The sequence below is a fragment of the Strix aluco genome, chromosome 4 (genome assembly GCF_031877795.1).
Source record: "Strix aluco isolate bStrAlu1 chromosome 4, bStrAlu1.hap1, whole genome shotgun sequence".
Classification (NCBI taxonomy): domain Eukaryota; kingdom Metazoa; phylum Chordata; class Aves; order Strigiformes; family Strigidae; genus Strix; species Strix aluco.
This window is the reverse complement of record NC_133934.1, coordinates 106090147-106116980: the sequence shown is the minus strand read 5'-3', so window position 1 is coordinate 106116980 and position 26834 is coordinate 106090147. Positions and strand designations below refer to the sequence as shown.

At 47.3% G+C, this 26834-nt stretch overlaps 1 protein-coding gene across 2 annotated transcripts in view; it reads right to left on the bottom strand.

Annotated features, from left to right (window-relative positions):
• FLVCR2 (FLVCR choline and putative heme transporter 2) overlaps positions 1–26834 on the bottom strand; it is a 42834-nt gene extending 16000 nt beyond the window's left edge. Inside the window, exons 1-5 of one of the 2 annotated variants that reach the window (XM_074824764.1) lie at positions 26224–26834; positions 12487–12628; positions 11081–11221; positions 6266–6333; positions 5365–5468 (exon numbers count right to left, since the gene is read on the bottom strand). In XM_074824764.1, the coding sequence (XP_074680865.1) occupies positions 5365–5468; positions 6266–6333; positions 11081–11221; positions 12487–12628; positions 26224–26751 (983 nt within the window). In that variant the 5' untranslated portion in view covers positions 26752–26834. The remainder of the gene's footprint in view (positions 1–5364; positions 5469–6265; positions 6334–11080; positions 11222–12486; positions 12629–26223) is intronic. The other variant, XM_074824763.1, reaches the window with a different exon arrangement.

The window sequence follows — 26834 nt, the reverse complement described above, 5'->3', positions numbered from 1 at the left end:
AGAAGCTTAGTCTCTGCCAGCAGAGACACTTGGCACATGTTTTTTGGTTTTTTTTTTTTTTTTTCTCCCCACAGCCAGTTTTGGTCTCAGGGCAGAGCTCTTAGGATGGTCCCACAAAACCTCACTCAGTTTCCTAGGCTTATGGTTCAAGTATTTTAAGTAGTTCGTATCTGATTCACTCTGTCATGACAGTTGCCAACAGCTGCGCTTGGCCCTCATCTCCAGGCAAAGGTGATGAATGACTTAGCGGCCAGATGTGGTCAGGACTTTGTTTCACATTGATGCTATGTCATTAGTCAAGATGCAAGAAAGAAGTTCCCAGAACATGCAGCCCCCCACTGAGAACCAGAGCAGACAGGCTCATAGAAGCAGTCAGCTCTTGAAGGTGTTTTCCATTGGAACTGCAGAACTAAGTGGGGGACAAAATGGAGAAAACTGTTTGATCTTGCCATGGGTACCTTATCTGCCACACATTAGCTGGCTCTAGGAGACATGAGCCTTCCTCACTGACCTCCCTGAATCAACAGGCTCCAGCAGGACAAAGTGAATTGACAGAACCTTGTGAAAGAATAAGGCCTCAGGCTTAAGTGCTGTGGAAATCACACACCAGGAAGCACCCGGAAGCCATGCGCTGAGCAGCTGCCTGCTCACCACAGTCCCTAACTGGGACTTGAACAGCAGCCCTGAATGCAACTCTTGCTGCAGGAAACAGCTGCAGCACACAAGCAGACTTCTGCTAAACCAGACTTTAGCAAGACGCTGCTCCCCTCAGCATACCACTGACAACAAAAAAAGGGAGATTTAGGGCCCAGCAGTCCAAGCAAGACCAAACATTTTGAAAAGGGTTTGAGACACAGGTAGGCACTGGTGCCTAGGGAAACAAAGAAACCCCTGGAGAAAGACATCAAGGCAGCGCATTTCTCAGGAAGTGGCCTTCGTCACCGTGTTCACTAGAGGACAAGAAGAATGCTCTGTGGACCATGGGGCACAGGGCATGGAAGAATGCCCAGTTTTGCATGGAAGAATGCCCAGTTTTGCTTGATAGGCCTCTTATAGCCATAAATATCTTATGGGAGAGATAAAAACACAAAGGAGGAGAAGCAGATTCACAGAGGATATTTGCACAGCGTTCTGGTGGTTTTAGCAACCTGTCCCCATGGTGTCCCTACAGGGACTGATAATTACAGTTGTCTGGAACAGGTACTGTCAGTCTCCTTAACAGGCTGACTAGTGCAGTGAGTGCAGGCTGGAAGTCACGCATCCTGCTACATCACCTTAGGACAACTGAGGTTAACCTACCTCTGTGCTCTGGGGTCTGGGAAGGAAGCCAAGCACACTGATGTGGAAGGAGTGGTACGAAGGCACTGGCTGCCAAGCCTCTACAGCAGAGCCAGAGGGAGATCTGTGAAGGAGCTGACACACTTGTCACTTAAGAGAACCTAAGCTGCCCTGACATTCATCTGCCCTCCCAGCCACATTCCCTACTCTTCTGAAGAGACAGATTAAAGAGCTCACACAAGGGACTGTGAGAAAAGAGAGACCTTTAGGAAAAAAGCCAGCCAGGGCCAGCAACAGCAGGGAACAGGACTGAAATGGAGAGCACAACTTCTGCTGTTCAGCCAACTCCAGAGGGAAGAAGCCCCAGAGTAAGGAACAGGCATGACCCAGCCCTTGCCCAGCAGTGTCTCCCAAGGTCGCTTGGACAAGGAAAGCCAAAAGGGACAGGATCAGACTCACAGGGGATCGGAGCTGTGAAAACACTAGAGTCAAGCAACATCTGAAGCAACAAACAAACAAGGCAGGGGGGAGGCCACAGGCACGTGCCACAGCTTTAGCTGCTCACTGGGATGTTGTGTGCAGCACCAGAGCGCTCTGCTGTACAGACTGGGATGACAGGTGGCCTCCACAGGCTTTGCCATGAGGACAGCACATTTCAGGCTGCGCAAGACCCTGAACAAAGGCCTATACTCCCAGAAGGATCTCACTGCTGAAGACACTGAGGTGTCAGATGCCAGAGAAGGGAAGAATTGGAGAGGGATGGTTCAGTTTTCACCACCCCCTCATACTTCAGCACTTTTATGCCACTTTCTTCCTGTGTACAGGTCACAAAAAAGGACAGCCTTGGTAAATTATTTATGTAAGACATACGGCAGGACAGGGTGAAGGCATATCCACTACATAAGAAATAACCTGGAAAAGGCCTACAACAAGATGACCCAAATTACAGGCCAGGCTAGGCTGAGAGAGCATTCACCTTTCAATGGAAGCGACCCAAGCACCCCATTCTCCAATATCAAAGTCCTTCCTCCCTCCCCCAAAATTTTAACACACTTTGAGCCTGTACAGACCTAAGTTTAAAACATCACTTGGGGTTCTCTGCCTAGTCAATGGAGAGAGATGGATATATCTGACATTTTGCCTTACAGAGATGCAGCGATGACAGCGGAGAATGTTGTCTGGACCCAAGGCCATGTGAACACTGTCCTTAAAAGCAAAGCAGGGCCAAAGAGAAGTGCTGATTAACCCAGTCCCTAAACCCCTGATTCTGAGTCAGACTCCCCTATAAATTCCAATACACCCAGCAGTCTCCAGGTGTCACAACCCCATCACTTCTCTGAGCCAGGAACCTGAAGGATGTACATAGAGCCCTGTTTAACTTGATGTCAAAATGTGTTCTTTCAAAGAGGTGGGCTGTTCTCAACAAGCCATCCCACCAGAGGCAGCCCCAGTTCTAGGACCCCTCGCTCATCACAACATAACTTGCATATTTGTATAGGCCAAAACTGCGCCTGCTAATTCCAAAAATAAGAACAGCGCAGGGGCTGCTGCAAGGACTTGCCTACCAAATAAAAGCAAGAATGCAAGGCCATTTGGTGCCTGAGCATGACAGATGGGGAAAGCCTGACTTAGCACAGCCTCACCCTTTCAAGGAACTGCTGATGGGACAGTAAAGATCAAACACGCATGTAGAGCTCTACAATTCCTTCTGTTATTAACCTCCCCCTGCTCCCCTCAATCACAGCTGGATCCCATTCATTTGCTTCCCACTCTCTCCAAGCTGACTAAAAAAAGGACTTGACATCTTTCCTTCCTGATTTTCATGTGCTTACCATTTCATTCCTGACACTATCTGAGCAGCAGAGGAAAGGGGGAGGGTACCTACCTAGAACATCTGGCATCTTGACAGTTTTTTTAAATAGACTTTTAAATGGGGATAAATAAAGACTCTGTAGCACTCAAAAATTTTGCTAGTTCCACAGAAATCCACTTTGTGGGCTGCAATGGAGAACAAATTCTTAGCAGTGTTTTTCCTCACCTACGGCTAAATCTATCCCCACATAGTCTCTGGGGTCTGTAGGATAAATTCCATGGGTGGCATAACCCTGTTTTTCTGCACTCTCAGCCAGCTCTACCCACCTACACAAGGTGGGCAAGCAGGGGCCATGGAGCTAATCCAGGATACATTTTTTTACCCCTCTCCCATTCTGCCAAATCTCAAGTCTCAGCTCTGCCCAGTGAGCCACAAAGCTCTTTAGCCTTCGTGCTGCAACTTAGCTCCACCTAGGGAGAATCAAGAGGACCATCCCCCATAGCAGTGCCAGTTGAGGCTACCTTACCACTAGCCCTGAGCTGGAAAGAGACACACGTTACATTGTGCAGTTAGCTAGTGCAGTTCATAACAGCTGTCTTTCTATTTCCCAGGACAGCCAATCAAGAACTACACAATGGCACACAATGATCTAGAAAAGCAACAAGCAACCTGCCAGTCTCTGTATTAGTCATGTGCTCCTCTTTCCCAGCACCCTCAGGAGTCCTCAGCTACCATTCTTTCTTGTTAGAGAAGCCCACTTCCTCTCCACTTTTAATCCCTGCACTTGACAGCTAGCGCCAGAGGCCAATTCAGAAGTTGCAAGTCCACAGCTAGCCAGATTCATCTAAGCTGCCCACAGTAAGAACGTGCTTTTCTGGCCCAAGATACCAGGTAGGATAGTGGCAGTGGGACTCCCCCAGGTGAAAGCTGCTGCAAGGAAAAGAGCTCTGAAGTTGCCTTCAGCTCGTCACCGGCACATCACCAGTAAAGCCCAACCTGCTCAGACAACAGGTTATAGCACAGTTCACAGAATCACAGAATCACCTAGGTTGGAAAAGACTTTGAAGATCATCCAGTCCAACCATTAACCTAGCACTGACCATTCTCAACTACACCATATCCCTAAGCGCTATGTCAATCTGACTCTTAAACACCTCCAGGGATGGGGACTCCACCACTTCCCTGGGCAGCCCATTCCAACGCCTAACAACCCGTTCTGTAAAGAAATACTTCCTAATATCCAGTCTAAGCCTTCCCTGGTGCAACCTCTTGTCCTATCGCTTGTTACTTGATTAAAGAGACTCATCCCCAGCTCTCTGCAACCTCCTTTCAGGTAGTTGTAGAGGGCAATGAGGTCTCCCCTCAGCCTCCTCTTCTCTAGACTAAACCCCAGTTCCCTCATAAGACCTGTGCTCCAGACCCTTCACCAGCTTCGTTGCCCTTCTTTGGACATGCTCGAGTAATTCAATGTCCTTTTTGTAGTGAGGGGCCCAAAACTGAACACAGTAATCAAGGTGCAGCCTCACCAGTGCCGAGTACAGGGGTAGGATCACTTCCCTGTCCCTGCTGGCCACGCTATTTCTGATGCAAGCCAGTTCTCAAAGCCAGGAGGGAAACCGAAAAGCTGATTACACTGACTCCAACATAAGACAGGAGAGGCACTCACCATCCCCTGGGACACACCACAGAGGTCTGTCAGTGACACCTGAGTTCCTGAGGACTGGGAGCTGCAGGACACCCAAAGACTCTTAGCTGTCCCTTTGCAGATGACAGGGTATGCTGGCCAGATCTGCCTTCCCAACCCACCAGGCAGCAAACCCAGAATCATCGACCCACAACCCCAATACGCTTTATGCCTACCCTAAACACAGCAACACACCCTCACACAGTGCCTCTGGGCACTGTATTCAATGTGCCTTTCATTAAGCCAAGCAAAGATTCACAGAAGCTGGTTTGTAAGGGCTGAGAAACGGTCTGGCACACTCCGGATTCTGTTTGTGCCAAGAACCCTCATCCCTGACAAAGCAGCTGCTGGGCCATCTCATCCTCTCCCTGTGCCTCCCTAGGGACCACTAGAACCAGACCATGTATGGGCCCAGTGCAGACTAATGCACAGCTCCAAACTTCCCTTTAGACTAACTGGATTTTGAAGAACCACATTTTTTTCCTACAAACCCTCCCAATGATTCAGTCCCTGGACTGCTGAATTGCAACTGCACAGGGTTGCTCCTTGCACAGTATGGGGGAAGAGGAGAGGCAAACAAGGGACTTACTTGTAGGCTTTGGTTCTGTCCAACCAGATGCCGGAGATCAGTGCCCCAACCATCCCCGACAGTATAATGGTGAGTCCAATCCTGCCAGCATTCACCTCCTCCCCCTGTGGTGAGATACACACACACTCACACAAATGCAGGAGCCAAGTCGTAACCAACAAGAAGCAAAGTGCAGAGGACTCAGAGAGGAAGAGACACCAAAGTTAGAGTCCCATACATGTCTTCTGCTAGGAACACACTAACGAGAACTAGCCTTTGCAAGAACACTTCTGGGCCCACTATGAGCCAACGCAGCACCCTATTCTGGTCCATGAAGAAAAGTGGTTTGGCTCTTCTCTCTGATCCAGCCCAGAGAAAAAGGTGAGCACTGGCCAGCATGAACAGACACTCTCAGAGGAGTCAGCATAAACCCTATGAAGCTTGCTGTCTGGTGTTAGTATTTGGGACAGATAGACTGGGAAATATTGGGACCCACTATAAGGCAGCACAGAAAGGAGCTCTCTGGCACACAGACCCAGCAGTACAATCTACAGTAGCTCAGCTACTGAAGCACCCCACCCTTCTGCCACCTGAGCACAAGTGTGGGCAGCCTCCCGGTACAGATGTTCCAGTAGAAATCCCTGTCAGGAACAGGGTGGAGGCAACTGCTGGAAGAATTTCTCAGAAGAAAAAGATGTCATTAAGGGTATAAAGGAGCTGTCTTTGCTAGAGTTTGCCAGATTTTGCATGGGGTGCTGTAAAGAACTAAATGAACCAATGCACTTCTGGCTGGCTCTGGCACAAGTTGGCTGGCTGGCAGAAGTGCTGTGGTGTGGCATTTCCCTTCTCACAGACTCTCCTTTGGCAGCCAGTGCTAGACAACAACAAGCATCAGAGGGCCAAGAGGGTTGGATGCACTTACTGGGTAGTGACGGATCACCATGCGGTTCAGCAGAGTGGACAGGGCGTAGAAGCAACCTGTATTCAGACCTGAGAAGGGGATAAAAATGCAGCACATTCAGAGCCTGCTACTCTCCTGCTGGGTAGTGAAAGGTAGAAACTCAGAGAGATATCTTTGGGAGCAGAGATCCACAACAAGGCTGCCGAGTCTCAGGAGAGCCAGCTGGACTGGCCAGACATAGGTTACTGAAAGAAATGCAGACAAGGACAGCCAGATCTCAGCATGCAGGAAGAAGCACCCTGAAGTTTCAGGACAGTTCTTACCTTAGCATCTAGAGAAAGGGCTGCACACATTTCTGGTACTGAAAGGTCTTACAACCCCTTCATAGGGTCTCAACCCTCCCTCACAGCCAGATCCATCTCTATCACTGGAGTTTTTTCCTCCCCTCAGCCAAGGTAAAAATACTAGAAAAGCACCTGCCTTAGCATCACACCTCTAAAAAGGACCTGGGATTCAATTAACACCAGTGCCATTGAGCTGTATGATTTCCTCCCAGAGAAGAGCCTGATAGCACCCTCCCTGCTGAGAGCCAGTAAAAAACATCCTCTCTAAGCCAAGAAACACCAGAAGGCAAGTAGGAGCAGAGACGATGGTAAAGCACAGACAGCACTTCCCCCAGGCACCTGGTGTGTGTGTCTGCATGGGAAAAGTCTTGCATTTTAAAAGATATCACTGAAGCCTGAAAAAAAAGAAAAAAACACAACTGTGAAAGTAATTGTCTTTCTGAAAGGGAAGTTAGATTAACTGTTACAGGCATCAGCCACCTGGCAAAGGTTTCTCAGTATCACCCAAGGTGAGAATGGAAACCGTTGGGGTGATACTGGTCAAGTCCGATTCAGACACTCTGCTTCAGCTTACATGCAACTCTGGTTGAGTTAAATGCCTTCCCAAAGGTCACAAAAAACAAGAGCTTTGCTTACAGTAGACAAGAACATCCACAGGGGTGCTGGACCAGCAGTACTGCAACGGCTACACTTTCACCTTGGGCGATACTGAGAAACCTTCCCCAGGTGGATGAGGTCTGTAACAGTCAGCTCAACTTTCTTCTCAGAAAGTCATTTACATTTGCAGTTAGTTTCTCTTCAAGGCTTCAGTGATCCTGATGGGGGGAGGGATGGGGACACAGATTTCACCACTGCAGCTCACACATCTATAGGCTCCAAAAAGAGACAAGGGTTTAAAAACTGGCACAGATGCCTGAAATCCTGACAGAACAGACACATGTCAAGTTCCCACTTCCTCTTTTGGTCTCAGCCAGAAGCAGAAACATCACAATACATGATACAGAAGTGCAGTCTAGCAGGCAAAGGGAACAAAGCCCTGAGCTCCCCTAACCCTGAAGTCCTCCAGCTCACCTGACCCTGAAGTACTCAGTAATCCTGCACCTAGCCAACTCTTCCGCTGCAACACGGGATACCTGTTGCCCTACACAGCTCTTGAAGCACACTGAGGAGCCACAAGATTGGCAGCTGGAGGGGACATCACACTTCCTTCACACACCATCTCTGACAACATTAAGCAGAGCTCACTCCACAGCTTTGTGGCACAGAGAACAGATGAAAAATCTTATGCAAGTGACCCCAAATAAACCAATGTCTGTGACAATGCTCCCTACTCCAAAAGCATGTGTTACAAGAGAGGCTAGTAAGCTGAGTGGCACACTCTTTAGGCACGAGAAATCCACCCAATCCTTTCCAAGAGTTCCTCAGAAAGGCTGGAAACTCCAGCAGGACCAACACCCAGAGAGGGGGAGGAACAACTGGAGATCCCACAGCAAGGAAGCACCCTCCTGCCTGGGAAGTTGTCTCTTTGCAACATTTGGCTATGGCAAAACAGCCCCCAAAAGCCTAATTCAGCTTCATCCTATCTCCACCTCTGGAGCACCCTGCTCACTAGGAGACATCACAAACTGCAGTGCCAGGAAGTGGGAATGTGGCAGATCAGCACTATCCCTCCACCCACTATGGCTTCACTTCAAAGCTGGGCATAAGCATAGACCAGTCATTTGTGTACCTCTACTTCTAGCCCAGCCAAAAGAACAGCAGCCTTGTGGGAACAGCTGGACACTGCTCTGGTAGCCGATGCTGTCAGTATTCCAGCTTCACAGCAGCTCTGTGATGCATGCGATTTCCGAGAGAGAGAAGGGCCCCTGCTCCCAGGCTGGGCAGAAAGCAATGTTGAGTTGGCAGCAACACTTGGCACCAGAGTCAGGCAAAATATTCTAAGAATCAAGACAATGTGCCGAATTTGCATTTGTGAGGGCTGGCAAAAGTTGTAGGCATTTCATATGTCACAGTTGCTCAGTGAAGTTTCTCCATGAATTACAGCTGTTTGAATGCCAATAAAACAGGCAAGGGTTGTTTCCAGTGGGGAAGTGCCCATTTGTCCATGCAGATGAGGAAAACCAGAACTAGTAGCTGGGAGCAGGACATCTGAAGGTCCAGCCCCACCTGATTCATTAGCTAGTTACCATGGTTTGCTTATAATGTGCTGCAGAAGAACATTTATGAGACCTCATAGTGTCTCCTCTATTGTGCAGAGGTCAGAAAGGGGAAGTTTATTCCCTTTGGCTCCAAAAGGAGCACTTACTAAGCCTCGGACTAGAACCCAAGTCTTCTATAGCTAAGCAGCTTATTGCCTACATGCCAGACTATTGGTCTCCCTCTTCTTCACCCTTGTCATCGTCCAGAACAATGGTTCTTTATGCAGATCTCACTGCCCCATCACCTTTCCAAATGCTGATTCTTTGGGGCTGTCTCATCATTACCACTCTACCAGCCTTTCCCAGGCTTTCCCACCCTTTTCCTGCCTGCTGCCTCCCAGTAGCAACATGCTCTCCAGTGCAGAGCCCAACCCAATAAACTCAGAGTTTCTTAATGCCTACTCCATGTTATACCTCAGCTTTATGGAAGCAACATCAGCAGCCTTTGGGAAAAGCCTGTCTGAGAGTTTTCCTGAAAAACAGTTCACTAGCACTAATAGAGCCGCAGTGCCACCAATGTTTCCAGCACTGCAGGTCTAACCACAGAAAGGGAGTTGGCTGCTGCTGGCAATGTCAAGACCTCTGAGGTCTGCAGACCTGTTCCGACCTGACATCATGTAAGGGCACCCATTCTTTCTACAGCCAGGGGAGACGAACAAGCAGCAGATTTCCCCCTCTCTCCCCTGACACACACTATGCTAATATAAAAGCTACAAGAGGCTGCAGGTAGCTTTGTGTTAGCTACAGAGGATGACTCAGTTGCACTGATGTGGCTGCAGATGTCTTAAATCTTGGCCAACATAACTTCTGACTTGAGTAGGAAAAACTGTCCCCATTTTAAAGCCAGACTAGTTAAAAAAAAAAAGTTTCACTGCATAGTTCCCTCTCTGAGTAACAGTCACCATCTCAAGTCAAGCTGGAGACTGACATGAGGCTGACACAGTGAGGAACAGAATACACACACAGACCAGCAGGAAGAGAAACTTAATTATGAGCCACTGAACAGTCTTTCCATGTTATTTGTAACTGCCAGAAGGGAATTATCCCCGGCAGGTCAGATTCTAAACATGCTTTTAGTACTGAGAGCCCTCCTCTCTCCTCTAAGACTTTACAGCCATTAGAACAAATGCCTTCCCCTTTCTTTTCCCTGAAGGGTAAGTGCAAACTGAGCAGATGACAAAATCCAACCTTTAGACACAGTCTGCCTCACAGTTTTTTTTATCTCCACTTTCTGAGAGGTCATCGTGTACTACAAAAAAAAAAAAAGACACCCACACAGCAGCTGCAATGCAAACCAGCAGAGCTTAAGGGTGATCTGAGAGGGGCACTTCTAAAAGACACTGAGAAGGAAGAAGAGATTTCAGCAACTCCAAAGACCATTAGCACCCTCAGCAGGTACAACCATCTCACTGTCTCCAACCTGGCTACTCATCCACCAGGTCCTTTAGGCACCACTGCTGGCAGAATGACAAAACTTTCAGCACTATTTAACCTTCCCCATCACTGCCCTGAGGAGCTTCCACAGCAAGCTGATAGGAAGTGAGGTCAGAACTCCCTGCAGACTAGCTGGCTACAGTACATCCTATTGTGCAGCCAGGCACAGACCGCAATGGTCTTTGTGCTAAAGAGAAAAATACTTTTCCATATGACAATTCAGCATCAGGGAACAGATTCAACACATCACACTGCCCTCTGAGAAACAGACCAAGACTGCTGAAGAAAAGCAAGCAGCAAACCCCATGTGCAAGGACAGATGGCAAAAGATGATGTTCTCCAATCCTTCCTTCTATTTGCTTCATAGGGACTGCCAAGGAGGCCGATGCAGTCTGCACATCTGCATGCTCCACGTGACCTCCACTGGGATGCCTGGCAGCCAGACCCTTGCCTTGGGAAATGACTTGCACTCAAGGCTGTGACTTGCACTCAGGCACAGCTCTATATATTTCTTAGGTAAGCACTTAGATTAGTTCATTGCAAGTGACTAACTGACTAGAAAAAAAGACAACAGGATAAGGAAATTCCCTGAACAGAAAACAGTTAAAGACTGGGAGAACAGTAGTGGGGCATATGCTCCTCTGTGCTTGCCTTGCTTTTGTTCTTCGCTAGGCATTTGCTTATAACCACTAGTGAAGATTATTGGGCTAGAAAGACTCTTGGTCTGTGGCAGCACAGCTATCCCTATGCTTCCCTAAAATAACTCAGGCCAGTTACTTCCCCAGCAGAGCACAGAGATGGAGGGAGAAGCTAAGCATGTCTAGCAGTGATAATTGCACAGAAGAAAGGCCAGACCTTACCATAAGTGACCATAAGCAGCAAAAAGTTGGCATTGCGGAGCAGACGGAGGATTGATTGCATGTAGGAATACTCCTCTGTTGGTCTTGACTGGATCAAGGCCTGAGCTCGGCTTGGAGGATGTGGGGGCTTCTCCTTGAAGACTGAAACCAGACACAAAGTACACCTGTTTGTAAAGGTGCAATCAGGGAGCCTGAGCACACACTGTGGTTAGAGCCATTTGAGGGACGGCAGAAGGACTAGTAAAACCAGGTGTACCAAATACACCATCATTCTTAAGCTTTGATTTCCATGCATGAACTTACCCAGGAACAGGAGAGAACAGGGTCTCTCCAACAATAACTCCTGCCACTGGGGAAACACCTTGCCTTCAATTAACTTTTTGTGTAGGCAGTGTCTGGCAGCAACAAAAGAGTTCTCAGGATTCATAATGCCTTTTTCTCCAGGAGAATGGCCAGCCAGCTGCAGTATTGTGTGGAGATACAAATGCAAAAGTGGAATGGGAAAAGCCAGCTGGCAAAAGTGGCCTGGTGCTGTGCAGTGCCCAGTGCCTGGGGAGCAATGACTTATGCCAGGTTTTATTTCAGGCCTGGCACTTCTTAGGCTGGCCAAGCCATCTGCTGTCCCTAACTAGCATCAAAGTAGCATCCAGAAATCCTGGTGGTGAGCAATACTGCTGTACCAGGTGCTAGACAGCCATTTCAGTACCTTGTCTATTCCCTGCCCCAGATTCTTTAAAGTCTACATCTGATTCAGCCACCACACAACATGAACAAGCTGGCAAGAGAAGCCTATAAAACAAAATTACTTGGAGTTCAGCAGACAAGCTCTGCTCTTCAGTGAGCATGCCAATCTTTCATACTAAAGATCTGTCTTCCACTTCATGTGTTAAGTAGGGCAAATGCATCTCTGGTGTCCTGCTACTGCCCTTAATGCTTCCTTCTCTCCACTCATAACTGGTTACCTTCTTTGCCCCTGGGAACAGCTTGTTCCTGTGATGCCATATAACCTGCCTCTTTCTCCCTACCCTTAAGAGGTAGTCAGGTCCAAGACATAACCCAAGGTCCAGCACCCTGTTTGCAGGCAAGATGACTGTGAACCTTGGAAGATTTCTGTTGGCTTTCAAAAGACTTACTCATGCCAGGGTTTTATTACGCAGACAATCAAAGGATGAAATGAACAATTTGGCAGGCTCACTCACAACCTCTTGTACTCGCTTCTACATGTGCTGTTCATCAAGGGCTTGAAGCAGCAAGATATGGTATTGCATGACCCTGTCAGCTGCATGCTAGGACACATCCCCAGATGACCTCCCCGGCCCATTTCCTAGCACACAGGCCCCTCACACACACACAGGCTGATCTTCTCAGTCCCACCTGGTTTCACATGCATGCTCCCGCCTCCTTACCTATGACAACCAGGATGAATAGGGCTGTTGCCACACCTGCAGTCATGAAGAACATGATGCTGATGTGGTATGCCAACTTCTCCACATCATCCACATTGGGAACCAGAACTGGCGGGACCAGAAAGCCCACAGCGATGCCAAGCTGAGCAGGAGAGAAAGAGGACACACAGAGGTGTGACATGGAACCACAACACTGCCATCACCACATAGCTCAGCCCCCTGATACCCAGTAAAGGCTCAGCTGAACCTAATCCAACTTCACAACCAAGGTAAAAATCTTTACCACCCAACAATTAAGAGATAAATGTCAGCTACCCGTTGCAATTAGGCCATAAGAGAGGTCCCCCCACTGCACTCATAACTGTCAGGATATTCAAGGCAAGGTTTTACAACACAGTTGAGCAGAATGAATACCTGCCTCCATCAAAGTGGAGGTCTTGCTTCCCCTGTTCTCCCCCATGCATGTATGTTCCTGGCCACACACACATGCCACTCCTTATCTTGCACCTGCTCTGGTGCTGGCCTGATCACCTGATAAGCCAATTTTGTTCATTAAAAATGGCAGAAAACAAGACCGTCAAAACTCACTACAATTCTTTGCCAGGTTAACGAGTTGAACCAAATTATTTTCCAGCCAGACAAGCGCAAGGGCAGAGACAGATCCTGCCAACTCCTAATGAGTGAGATATTAATCTGGCTCAGCCACTTTATGACACTGTTTGCCAAATGAGCCCCCTCCCAAGACAAGGCTCACTCTATAACCACTAGGAGAACCCAGAAAAACATCAAGGTTGAGAGCAAAGGAAGTGCCAACAGCACGTATCCTAAACATTGAGGTGTGATGGGACTTGGCAACTCCCCCTGGACAAAATGCTTGGCTCTGAAGGGCTGCAAGAAGAAACCCCTATAGCTCTGGTTTCTACTGTGCCAAGAGCCCCAAACATCCAGCTGAGGACCTCCTGTAGTGGTAGCACACGCTTTAGTGAGAACATTACAGCTTTTAACTCCACAACTATTTCTCCAGGACAGCAACAAGGAGCTGTAGCAGCGCAGGCTTTGCCACACCGGTAAGTGGGACTGACAGTGGCCCAGACCTTCAGCACCACCCTCAAATGGGAGAGAGAAGTAGCTGCTTTGGTGCTTAGGAGTGCACTCTTCATAAAGTGGGAGCTAAAGTGCACTCAGCGCATTCGTGAGTACTCTAAACACAAGAGGAACCTACAAAAGCCACTTTTTTCCTTTGCGTTTCACTGTTTGTGGCTGCATTTCAATCAGTTTGGTTCCCAAGCACTGTGTATTTACCTGTTCCCCTGGCCCTTCCCTGCACTTGCAGCCCTCTCAGACATCAGAAAAAGAGCCATGCTCAAGCTCAGCTCTTGCTTGCTCTCAAGGCTCTGCTCCTGTTTGGTACAAAAGCAATTTTTTGTTTAGCAACACCCTCATTTTTGCTGTTTCCTGATTTAAGTCTATGTTTGCCGTTGTGAACAGTGACAAGACACACACAAGAGCCTCCAATAAACGGAAGGACTGAGAAAGCACCCAAGAAAGGGAGATGCCAGGTGGCCATATAGTCATTCTCATCCTTGCTCAAACAGAGATTTCCAATCTCTTTTGCAGGCTGTACCATTTGCCCGGAGCCAGGAAAGCGCTAACAATACCAGAACAGTGCTAACTGAACCAATACAGACTAGCATAAAAAAATCCCACCCACAGTGGTTATTCACGCTACACCAATATAGCCTCTATAGAGCCACTGCACTCATCACAGTAAGAGAGGAGGTAGGAGTATGCAAAACATGGAAATGAGAATATAGTCAAATTAAGCCCATTGCATGTACTGTTTCCTTATAGGAAACATTAGATCGATAGGAACCAACCAGCACCACCATGACCCACTGTCCCAGGATAATGGATAGGAGAGGATACTGTTTATGCCTCACTGACGACTGAACAGCAAGACAGTACCACTAGCCAACTTCTGCCTGACAGAAGGATTCTGCAATGCTTGATATCTTCACAGCCCCTGAAAAGGGTCTGTTACTCTACAGGTATGGAAAGCAAGGACTAAGAAAGGTGAGCACTAGGCTGCCCATAAACCACATCCAAGCATGTCAGCATACAGAGCAGAATGACCCAGGAGCCCTGTAACCCAGGCACGAGCTCAGACACGTTGCCTGGACTGCCTTCTAGCAAAAACTCTTTGTGCTTTCTGCATACTTTCTCTGTCATATCTCCATGTTTCTGGGATGCTGATGGACTCATTTTGGAAGACCCACTCACTAGCCAGGATCAGGATCACAGAACAAATACACTTCAGGTGCCATATCTGGTAGTTGGGATAAAAATCAGCTTGTGCCATCCATCCCCAGAAAACTCTCCACAAACTCCGTCCTCATCCATCCAGCTGGTGGATTTTTAAGACAGGAAGAATGCTTATGTATCAGAGTTATCTGCTAGACTCAGACACCCTATTTAGCTTACAAAAAAGGAACTTTCAACCATATCTGGCCAAACTTCCGTGTCAAACAGTGCCCTCCACTGGGACCTGGAATAGCCTGGCTCAGGATCAGCAACAGGCATCTGTGCCAAGTTCATTCTTGGTGCTGGGACATCACAGGGAGCCAGTGGGAAGAGTCACCAAGAGATTACAGATGTGCCCCACTGGTTCAGGGCACTGTCAGGAATGAGAACTTCTGGGGGTTGTTTAGAAGGACTGAAGACAGACAGAAGTTGTGCTGTCCCAGATAGCAAGCAAGATAAGGACTGAAAGAGCTTAGGAGGAAACTTAAGAGACCACTAGGAAGGTTAAACCTTCCTAACGCCCACATGGCACATGCAGTCTCTGACACAGGACTAAACTTGCCAGAGCTCAACTTTGTTCAGACACAGCCTACCCCTAGCTTCTATGTCACAGTGTCAGGTCTGCTCTCCTCCTCTGCACTGCCTGCTGAACCCTGAGATTCACTGACTACCAGCAAGCACAACTATCAGCTGGCTTATAGGCTTCACGCTCTGATCTTCATTAAACTGCATGCCTCCCCCTTCTCCGCACAAGGGAAACAAGCCTGCAACTGCACAGAAAAGGCAACTGCACCAAACACAGATGCTCACTGAGATTGGTCCTACAGGGCAGAAGCCTGCTTATCTCTGCAGCACGTTTATTTTGTCCTGCTTGTGGCCAAAGTGCAGGCTGGTGGCTCTGGCGTGCCTGCTGGGCCCAGGACACAACCACACTGGGCTTTACTCCTGTCTCCTTAGCTCTCCCAAGCTTCATGAAAAGACTCTCAGCATTGCTTCTTTCCATTCGAGGGAAGAGTCCTACCAGCTCTTACATATCAGGTCTCATGTGTGCCCCTCCATCCTTTACCAGATAAGGTCTATAAACATCTTGCTGGAAATTGCTCCTTTGTCTTATCACTGTTTTATTCTTTGAAGAACTGGGCTGGAATCCTGTACTAGGTGCTTCTTGGCTTCCTGCTCTCTGCAATCACATGCTAGTCCCATGAGCTCCAAACCGCAGCAAAACAACAACAGGAAAGGAGGAGGGATCCATGCTTCATTCTGACCTCTGACATAAGTTTCTCCAGGACCACTGTAAAGATTCACGCTTTTCAGCTCTCCCTTCAGCTTCTCCTTCCTGAAAAAGGATCTATATGATCTATCTAGCACAGAGGGTATTGAGAATCTGTTTTGCAAATTGTTCAGAAATCCTTTACTGGCAAGTCCTATAGTCATCACTTACCCAATGGGACACAGACTTACTCAGCTTTCTTGGACACTGCTCTTGTCTTTTCAGAAGACCTGAACAACTTTTCTGACTATAAATGGATGTTTTGTCCTCGCTCTTCCCATCCCAAAAAAGGAACCACTTCTATCCATTAGGAGTTTGTTAAACCTTTGAGAAGGACTAGGTGGTAGAAGGAAAAAAAAAAAATCCCAGCAATCATAGCAAAAGGAGCTACATTTTATATTTCAAAGCAACTGATGTTATTAATCCTATGAAGATTAGGTCCCTTGACCTGACTAAAACTGAAGATTTCCTGGAGGATGCTCACAGACCCTGGATTATTCATACCAATTTTAGCAACGAAGACAAGCTCTCAACAACACAATGAGTATTATACAGCACATACTTTACCTTTCACAAGGAGATTTTTAGCCTGGTTCTCAGCAGGCCGGTGCCCACATCACCATCAGCCCAACTGGTTAACCAGAAAATTTAAAGGTGCCTTAGCAAGGGAAAAATAACTTTTCTCCCTTCTCCACACCTCTCATATCAGGGCTGGGAAAATAATGCAATGTAAAAACAAGGTTGGTTCTGCAACCGTCTGTGCTACCCTCAAACCATCAGTCACTAGGGTTCATAGTGCAGTCCCTCTCACCAGCATACAAATTAGCATCTCCAACCTTTTTGTACATGAAGAAAGGTCACCAAGACCTATATAGGTAGGGTCTAGTTCCCAAAATTCGGCACATCACTCAGCATTCCCACATCCAAAACACACAACACTGTCCTGATCTTTGAGAATCTCTCCTCAGGAACCAGGCTGCTGGCACTTTATTTTAAGACAGCTTTAGGGTAATTTTTAAACAGAATACCAGGGAAGTCAACAACTACAGCAGAATGCACTGTTCAGATGACTTATTCTTTAAAGGCTGATAAAGGATAGAAGGAATGTACTTCCTATCTGAGTTTTGTCAAGCACCAGTCCCAGCAACATCATATTCAAGATTTGAGCATGTACAAGGCCAAGAGCAAGTGGCTAAAAAGATGGTGTAAATGTACCTGAAGTCTTGAAATGGAAAATGGGATGCCTAATTTAAGTTTAGCTGTTTATATACGAAGAGTCTGCTGAAGGAAGATAATCAGTGTGGCATCAGCATAAAAAAATGTAAATAAACGATCGATTGAGGAGTGAGTCTCCACCTTAAAGAAAACTAAGAGTCAGCAACAGAAATACAGAAGCCCTATAAAATTCCATAAGTAAGCACAAATATTGACAGAAGAGACCACCAAACCCAGAAGGTCAATTAAAGTGTTAAAAGATAGAAAGAGAGAGATGCTGCAAAGGCAGGAAAAAATTTAACAGTGAGAAATTTCGACAATGCCCTTGCAGGCTAAGTAAGCGTCATGACAGGGATGATGCAGAGACTGCATTTTTGGATTCCATAAATACTCTTTTCTGAGGAGAACCTATAAGAGGCAGCACAATTTGTGATTTAGACCTAGAGCACAGCACAGTGTGACCACGATCAATATTACAGAATAGTTCTGCATTGCACTCAAATTCAGCTTCCTTGCAGCAGTGACCAAAAAAAAAACCAAAAACCAACACATCCTCCAAAGCACTATGGCGATATTTAACTCACAAGAGGGAGCTGCCTAAAAGGAAATTAAAAAGAAAAGGCAAAGAAATTAAATGCTTGCGGCATTAAGACTGTGTAAAGACGCTCAGTGTAAGCCTAGGGAATATTAGCAAGATTTTAGAACAAAATAAAGGAACGACAGTTAAAAAAAAGAAAACGCCAAACAAACAAAAACCACCAACCACCATCCAACTCAAAAGCTGGACATTATTCCTTCAAGCAAAGAAAAAAAGACAACAAGCTGGACCAAGCTAAAGTAAAATCATAATTAGACCAAAAAAGGCTGCGGAACAACTTTAAAAGTAAGTCAAAACTCTTCAAACACAGCAAAATCAGGAAGCCTGCCAGAAAGTCTGTAGGGCCAAAAGATGATCACTGTGGAAGAATATTTGAGAAAGAGGGAGAACTAAATGAAGTCTTGCACCAGCATTCACAACATATTTATGGGAGGTTTCCACATCAATAGAACCTCTTCATGTGGCAAAAATCTGAAGCGTTATCAGTGGAAGATCTTAATCAATTTATTTCAACTAATTTCTTCTAAAGGTGTCAGGACCAGATGGTATTCATCCAGGAGTTTAAAAGAACAAGTCAACAGAAAACCCAACTACTCGCACACAAACACACCAAACTGCTAACTCTGCTCTGTTACCAAATACTCAAATCGGGAATGCAGGAAGGGAAAAGTGATGTGAATTTTTAAGAGGCTGGCACAGGCAGAAGTCCCAGGAAACCCCAGGGCCAGCAGCCCGCTGGTTCGGCCAAATGGGCAGAAACTGTAGCAATCAAAAGACTGAAGTTTATGCATTAATAAACACCGATGCAACAGGCTTCTCAGACACTATGATTTCAACACAATCTCAGCAAGTTCCCAAGACTTCAGAGAGTTAGGAGGATACAACTCCTTTTTTACTGTCTTTCACTTAGTACTTATCACTGACTGGCCTCCGGGCTGCTTGACAAATTTGGCCTGACCTAGTCCAGATGCTCCTCTGTTCTGATGCATTGTACCTTTCCAAAGGAAAGGCTTTCGGAAGGGGAAAAAATAAAAATTAAAAAAATCAAGGGCTTCAGCTGCTCTCAGCAAAGAGAGCTCATTGCATTTGTCAACACATCATTGGAGCTACTCTACCTTTCCACTCACACAAAAGTGACTTTTAACAGAGCCCAGACTCATTTTGATTTGGGAATCAATCTTTCACACACACCACCACCACCCCAGATCAGCCTGGAGCACAGAAATAGGAGGATCTAACTACCCCTGCAGACTTCTCTTTGAGGGACATTTATGAAACTCTATCAAATTCAATGTTTTAAAGCATGAATAAAAGCAACACTTCACCTGTGCCAAAAACTTCCTTCCTGGCTGCCCTGTACCAAGCCACCCAAGCGGTGCCACTACCAGAAACCTTCTGAGGGTCACACCAATTTTCTCCAGGGCCACTCTTCCATTTCTAACAGGGCATCCTCCACTGCCTCTGAAAGCAGGGGAGCAGGAAAGATTCGTGGAACTGCTGAGGAGATGCAGTACCAATCTTGAACCATTTACTTAACATGCACAGCACTACCTCTAATCTTCAACACCCACATCAACCAAGGAACATGGAGATGAGGAATCCTTTAGAAAACCAGAGGGACTAACTACCATGCTTTGGAAGAAAATTGCTGATATTTCAATGGTTTTAACAAGTCAGTCCTGCTGTACACACTGATTTATCTGTTTTCTGACAGGTATGTTTAAGCCTGTAGGGCCTCACATTTTCAAGATGTTCTTCTCCAGACACAGTAGTAGAAATGGTTTTGGGTTTCTGGGTTTTGTTATGGTTTTTTTTAAATTAGACTTGATTCTAATGCAAGTGGCTTCAGATACCAAGAATCCTATGAGATTCCCCAAATGAACAATGAGAACTGACACGACAATATTATCACCAGGGAAGTCAAGGTTCTTGGTGAAAAGTCAACAGAGTAAGCCTGCACACTGCAACTGTTGTTCTTCTAGAAACCTCTATCTCAGATAACCACCACCACAACAGGCTGTCTTCAAAAAAAATCTTACAGAGAAAACACACAAGCTAAGTACAGCAACATCTGTGCTGTTCAGTTACAGATGAGACTAAATAAGGATGTCACATAGCCCACACTAGCTACCCTGTAGTGCAAACCAATGCAAAGATGCAGAACATAACTGGTAGTGGCAAAAGGACACATCTGGCAGGTGGGAGGAGGGGTAAACTGCACAGCTTGCTGGATCTGAACAATGTGCCTCCTGTTGCAGTAGGAAAGCCCTTACGAAGGGAAATAGAAGGGCTCTCCTTCTCACTAGGTTGCTTTTACACATATGAGAGGGGGGAACTTTGAACCAAGCTCAATACATACAGGACCCATGCCAGATGCCTCTTTGACAGTTCTGCCAACATAATTAAATGCATTAGACCTGGATCTTCATTGACCCAGGAAACCCATTTGAGGAGGTACCTATTCCAAAGCCCTGGGCAACACACCCTCTTTCTCTACTCTTGTCTGTGTGTCAAAGTTCTGCCCTGTGGTGCTCCCTCCTTTTCTAACTACAGGTACCTCCCACGCTATAACCATGACATTTCACAGGAGCAGCTAAACTTTCTGACCCTACAATTCACATATCGCAATCTGCAGAGAACAGACAGACACCCCCTTCTCATACCCTGTGACTCCTACTGCACATCAGCTTCCCAATCCTCTGCTACCGGCACAGGTCCTAGCCACCTTTCTGTACAAAAGGCTCCAGTAGAATTGAAAATACTCAACTGAAGAGCTGTGTAAAGCAGAAGTTGCCAGTTTCTACTCAGTATACTTTTGTATGGATTGCTGTCCAGAATATGCTTCTTCCATATCACTGACAGCAAAACTGATAGAGCCTGTTCAAACCCAGGTAATCAGGAAGTCAACGTACATAAATGTTTGCAAACCACAGCTTAGTCACCTTTCTTGCAGTGTTTTAAGAAGCAGAAAGGACCCAAGTTGTGAAAGGAGAAACTGTAATCCAGGCCTTGTGACGAGATAAGGCTTAGACTCTTTTACTCTCCCACTGACGTGGGACACAATGTATTTTTTCAAACTGTACTTGCACAACCAAAGCCCTTCTGGAAGAAATCAAACACCCTTTCTCATCACACTTCTGCTTCTGTGGCATAAACTCATACTGCTTAATATGATGCAATGCTGTATGATGAAGGCTACTTCTCTATGCAAGTCATTCAGGGCCTCTCACCCTTAAATGCACCTTCCCCCAGTTTACCAGGAAAGGAACTCAACACAGCAAAACCACAGCAATAGATAAGAGAGAGTAAAGCAGAAGAGGGGTTTTAGCTCTGACAGCTTTTACAGTAACACAACTACCTCAGCTTCTGCTGGAATCCTCAGCCCCGATATAATACTTTGGCCAAGGACCTACTACAGTCACCTAAATAGCTAGCCCCAGGGGATCCTGCAGGGCAAGTGCTGAGGGTGCCATAGGGCAGCCCCTCCCAGCAAAAACACTGCAGTCATTCATTTAACTCCCATGCAACTTCCACAGATCATAACACTGAAGTCAACCGCTTCTCTGAGGGAGAAGGGGGAGTGCCTTTGGTGTATGGCTGGGAAGGGAGCACCAGATGAAATGTGTAGAAAAGTTCGTTTCAAGCTCCAGTGTCCATTTATAGAAACTTATGCATTCCTGGGAAAGCCACGTTGCTATTTGGTCAGCACACCCTCCCACACTAAGCCACATCCAGGATCTCGGAGAGCTGGGCACATAGCACTCCTTGTGATCCAAGTGCTCTGATCCACCCTGCCCTTCTTTAAACGGGGAGAAAGGAGCCAGGGCTGGAGAATGCCAACCATTAACTACTGCCACTACCAGCCCCTCTTGGTTCCTTGCTAAAAGCTTCTCTATTCTAATACCTAAAACCCTGGAGATACGGGGCCAAGCTACAGAGGGGTGTGAGGGAGACCACCACCTGCCCCTATTTCTAACAGGGATCAAATCTCATCTGCAGAGAGAGGGACCCTCCAGCAGGGACATAACAGCCAAAGAGATTTAGAATTCCACCCAAAGACAGAAATCCCACAGGACATGCTCCATTTCCACAAAACTTCTTAGACTTTCAGATGCCACCTTCCCTGAAGGGCGAAAGGTACAAAACAGAGTTAGTAGTGAGGCACCAAACAGCAGCACATACAGCCCTGCAGCCTCACCAACACAAAAGCAATGGCCATTCAGGTGTTGCAGACAGGATTGTTCAGCAACACCCACACCACTCCCTACCCCATGAAGACTCTTTCCCCCAATTCAGAACAAGAGGAAAGGATCCACCAGGAGGGAGAGCATTTCCCTGAATTTCATTCACAACTTATCATCCAGTTTGTCCACTTCAAAAGCCATCACCTAATCACTGCTAGACTGGCACTCCCAGCAGTCTAAAGATAGCACCTAAAAGCTCTGCCTCAGGCCGTTTCTGTTATGAGGCCTTAAATCTCTGAAGTCATGTGCCAGCTGCATCAGAACAAGGACAGACCCCACCTGAAGATCAGTAAAGTGCTGCATCGTTCTTCCCCAGAGGCAGAGATTAATACGAAGCTGAAGTTTTCTTTCCTCCCAAACCACATCAACACCTTTTATCAAGCCCTGCTAAAAAATGAAGAGGCAAAATTACAGCAGAAAGATCATCTAACATGCCCACATCTTTACTCCCAAGCCCGTCAGCTGCTTGTCAGAATGGCAAGAGCCAGGAACAAGGTCTATTTCAATCAAAAAAGTAACAATACAGGTAGCAAAGCAATACAAAGTCACAAACACAAATGTTCTTTCTCTGCATGCTGCCCATGTCCCTTGCCCATCAGGTGTCAACAGGGAGATACAGCAGTAAGAGATATGCCCAAAACCAACACGCCTGAAGAAGCATGGCCCAAGCCCAGCAGTCCGGCACATGCCATGGCAGCTGAAGCAGAGAGCTGGTACCTGGCCACCAGGCTCCAGCTTATAAATCTCAAAAAGCCACAAGAATTTAACTCGTTACCTAAACATCCCCACCACTGTGTTAGTTCTGTCATGCCACAGCATAGCGTTTCCTCATCCCCAAAAGACATCAGAGCAAGTATTATGTTAAAGGCAGGGGCAAAGCCTGCTGCTCCAGGAAGCACATACGCCTGCAAATAACACTATCTCAGGAAAGCGTTTCTTCCCGCTGTGGTCCTGTCACCAGAGAGAATGAGAGATCAGCCTCCCTCCAAAGTAGAAATCAGAAGCCCATTTGCTGCAACCTGTCAGGTCTGAACCATGTCCCCAAACAGTGAACCGGCTGATGAATCAATACACCAAAATGGAAGCAGCACACCCTTACACAAACCACTCTCTCCCATCCACCTCTTGTGCATGGGACTTCACATAGATATCCAGCACCGAGCTCCTCCACAGGTGACACCGGTGATGACACAGCAAGCACGCTACTACTGATAGCTGTATTTCAAAAGTACATCAGACAAATTCTGCCCAATATTCAAACACATCTGAAGGGCGTTGATGAACTCTCCAAAACACTTCTGCTTCCTTACCCCAGAACTTCAGCCTGAGGTAGAGTCCCCACATATATTTTTGTTAGTCTTTTAAGCAATGAGATGCTAGTAATATTTTAATAACATTAATATTTTAATGCCAAAGTATCCAACATGCAAGTAAACCCCATTCTTCACCTCCCCATACATGCACTTGCAAGGACGACGAAAAAGAATGGAAAAAGCTAAGCATCTCCCTGTTAAAAAGGGGAAAAGTAAAATGTCATGAAAACCAGCAGTGGATAAACAAGAGAATGTGATCACCTCCTCCACTGGTGTCCATACTCTTCTAGAAGCTCTCCAGCATTGATTCAAGAGTGCTCAATTATTTGCACTTCAGGTACCACAGCCAACACATGACCAGAGACAAGTGAGGAGAATCTGATACTCTACTAGGGTTTATTTTAAAATATATTTAATACTCAGTCTGATTCAGTGATTTACTGTTCAGGGCTAACTTTGAACCTGAAGGTTACCATCACTCAGCAAAGCAGCAGCAGCATCCTGAGCAGACATCACCCCAGCAGACCTAGATGAAGCAGCAAGCAGGGCTCTCCTCAGGACAGCGCTGCTTAAGTGCTGCCTGAGGCCGAGCGGGTAGGAGCAGAAAGAGGGCAGGTGTATCAGACAAAGAAGCAGTGACACTGCCCGGCTCCTCCATGTAGTTGGTTGCAATTCTTGATGGAGAGGGACATCAGTGCTTGGCATTCAGTGATAATAATCATGCTAACAAATCATGACAGAGTTTTCCACCTTGAGGATCTGTAACTAAGTGACGTGGCAAGGAAAGGAAAACCATACAGTTGTAGAGAAATGAGCATAGGGAATAATTTGCCATGCTGGCATACTGCAATTACAAACCCGCTGTATTATACCCTTTGCTAACACTCCCTAAAACACCGTCTGTAACTGCAGAGTCAGGAAAAAAGGACACCTCTATTTCTTCCCCCCCGCCCAACACCACCAGTAAAAATAGCTGCTTTTCATTCACTGTGATTATGCACCTCAGGGCCCGTGACTAAGGGAATTAATAGGTCCTTCCTATGGAGTACGCTCTGCCTTTAGTCATTGCCATTTCCGACTTCTGTGAGAGGAAAGTCTGAGCTTACAAAGCACAGAGTACTGAACTGAGGTCTCATTGCCATGTCAGTTCAACCCCTGGAGCAGTGTGGAGCACCAAAGTGTAGCAAAGTTTGCTTTACACAACGTTATACCAACCCCCTCCTTTTAGGACAATGAAGATACCACACATGCATATAGCACAGGCTGAAAACCTCATTGTTTGGATTTCTTATGCACACTATTGAGTAACTCCAACTGAATAATTAAAAAAAAGTCTGACAGCAAAATGCTCTGTTACTTATTTACTCCTGAATCAGCAGAGTGCTCATGCCAAGTTAAATGCCTTCTGCTCTAAGGATTCATTTAAAACACATAAAAAACAGCTCGCTAGCCTAGCTGATAAGAGAAAAGAGGAAAGCTTAGATTCACTGAGAGAAAGATAAGTATGTTTTCTCTTTCCAAAAGATGTAAACCAGAGTATCCTTAATTGCTTAGTGCTGTTCCACAAACTTCAGTTCCTCAAATACCATCTCCCAGCATTCACCTCTTTGTGCCTCAGCAGTATCTAAATAAACACAGAAACCCAGGAACGTGGGGAAGGAAGACCTCAAACCCACTGCACACAAAATTACCTACAAGGAAGAACCGTACATTATAAACTACCTGAACTGCAAACCATTCAAATCTGAATAGCAGCCACCCACAAGCTAAATCAAAGACGGTCCAGGGTGGTGCAACGTAGGGGAGTACGTTGGGTCTCAAAGCAAGGGACACAGGTCCAAGCCTAGCAGCTAATGCCAGGTTCTGCTTCCCTCTTCACATCAGCATTGCAGAGCCAGACTTGCTTCGCTTAGGCCACATTGCATCAGTATTGGCCTATCTGCTTCGTGCAACAGGGATGAGCATGCGTTCCAGTACAAGGGTCAAGAAGCTATTTCCTTCCTTTCAAAGCTGTGGAAAAATTTATGTCCTCTGAGCAGTAGCTGGCTACAAGAGAAGACCGTCACAGTTTGAGCAAGTGCCTGTCACTGGCCTCCCTGAACCACCTTGACACAAGAGTGCTCAGGGAGTTTACCTGGTCCTAGCCTGATGGAAGGTTTGTTTCTTTCCAAAGCAACTGCTTGTAGAAACTCTGTACCTACTTTCAAGAGGTATGAAAGTGCTAAAGTCCTTTTCCTCCAGAGCTCAGTGACAAGTACTCTTCTCAGTAGACAGCTAATCTCCTTTGTCCCATCTGGTTGTCAGAAGGAGAAAGATATCGCAGTGTTAAGTCCAGATGCAACTGCAGATCTGAGTCTGCAGGACACTCTGTCTAATGTGTGTTTCATGGGATCGCACATTCCCCTCCAGCCCATCCATGGTTCTACTGAATCACATTCCTGGAGCAGAGATTTGCAGACACGGGAGTAGGAAGGCACTGGAGAAGACCCTGAGTCCAAATGCCTCTCAAAGCCAGAATCATACCCAACCCCCATGCTGCCCCCAACTTTGTAGACTTATGTCCCACTTGCCTCTGCCACCCCATCAGCCCACAGCCTAAGCCCAGCTGTGTCCCTCCAGGTACCAGCTGCATTTCCCAGGGGGAATTTCATCTAAGGGCCTCTGATCCTTGCTGCAGCCCTCCAAGCCCCCTGCACCTCTTCCTCCTCCCCAGTTTGCCCCCTTAGCGCTCCCAGTCTCCGGCCAGGCAGGTGACCGCCCACCCCATGGGCCAGCTGGGGGGCAGCCACCCATTACCTGGTTCCCAAAGACAGCGATGGAGCAGGCGGTGGAAACCTCTCGGGAGCCGAACCAGACAGAGGCGATACGTGAGGGCATGCCCAGGATGAAGACCTGGGCCAGGGAGCAGATGACCTGCCCCAGGACGGTGATGGGGAAGAGGTGCGGCTTCAGGCTGCCCAGCTTCACCCAGGCACCCAGGGCATTGAGGGCCGAGCCGGCCAGGGCGATGAGGCGCAGGCCCCGCTTGTCCAGCAGCCAGGCGACGGGGAAGAGCAGGGGTATGTAGGTGAGCATGTAGCTCATGGAGAGCCAGTCGATGGCGAAGGCGCTCACGCCGTAGAAGCGCACGAAGACGTTGTTGATGCTGCCGTACTGGATCCACTGGAAGGCGTTGCACAGGGAGTAGCTGCTGAAGAGCAGCACCACGGCCCAGCGGCGCCGGGACAGCCGCACCTCGGCGGTGGCGGCGGCAGCGGCGGCACAGGCCTCCGCCTCCCCCGCTGCCGCTAGTCCCGGCGCCCCGGCAGGCTCCTGCTGCACCATGCCGGCAGCGCAGGCCACCCGGCGCGGCGTGGCCCGGCCCGGCCCGGCCCGGCTCGGCTCCCCGCCGGCACCCACCTGGCCGG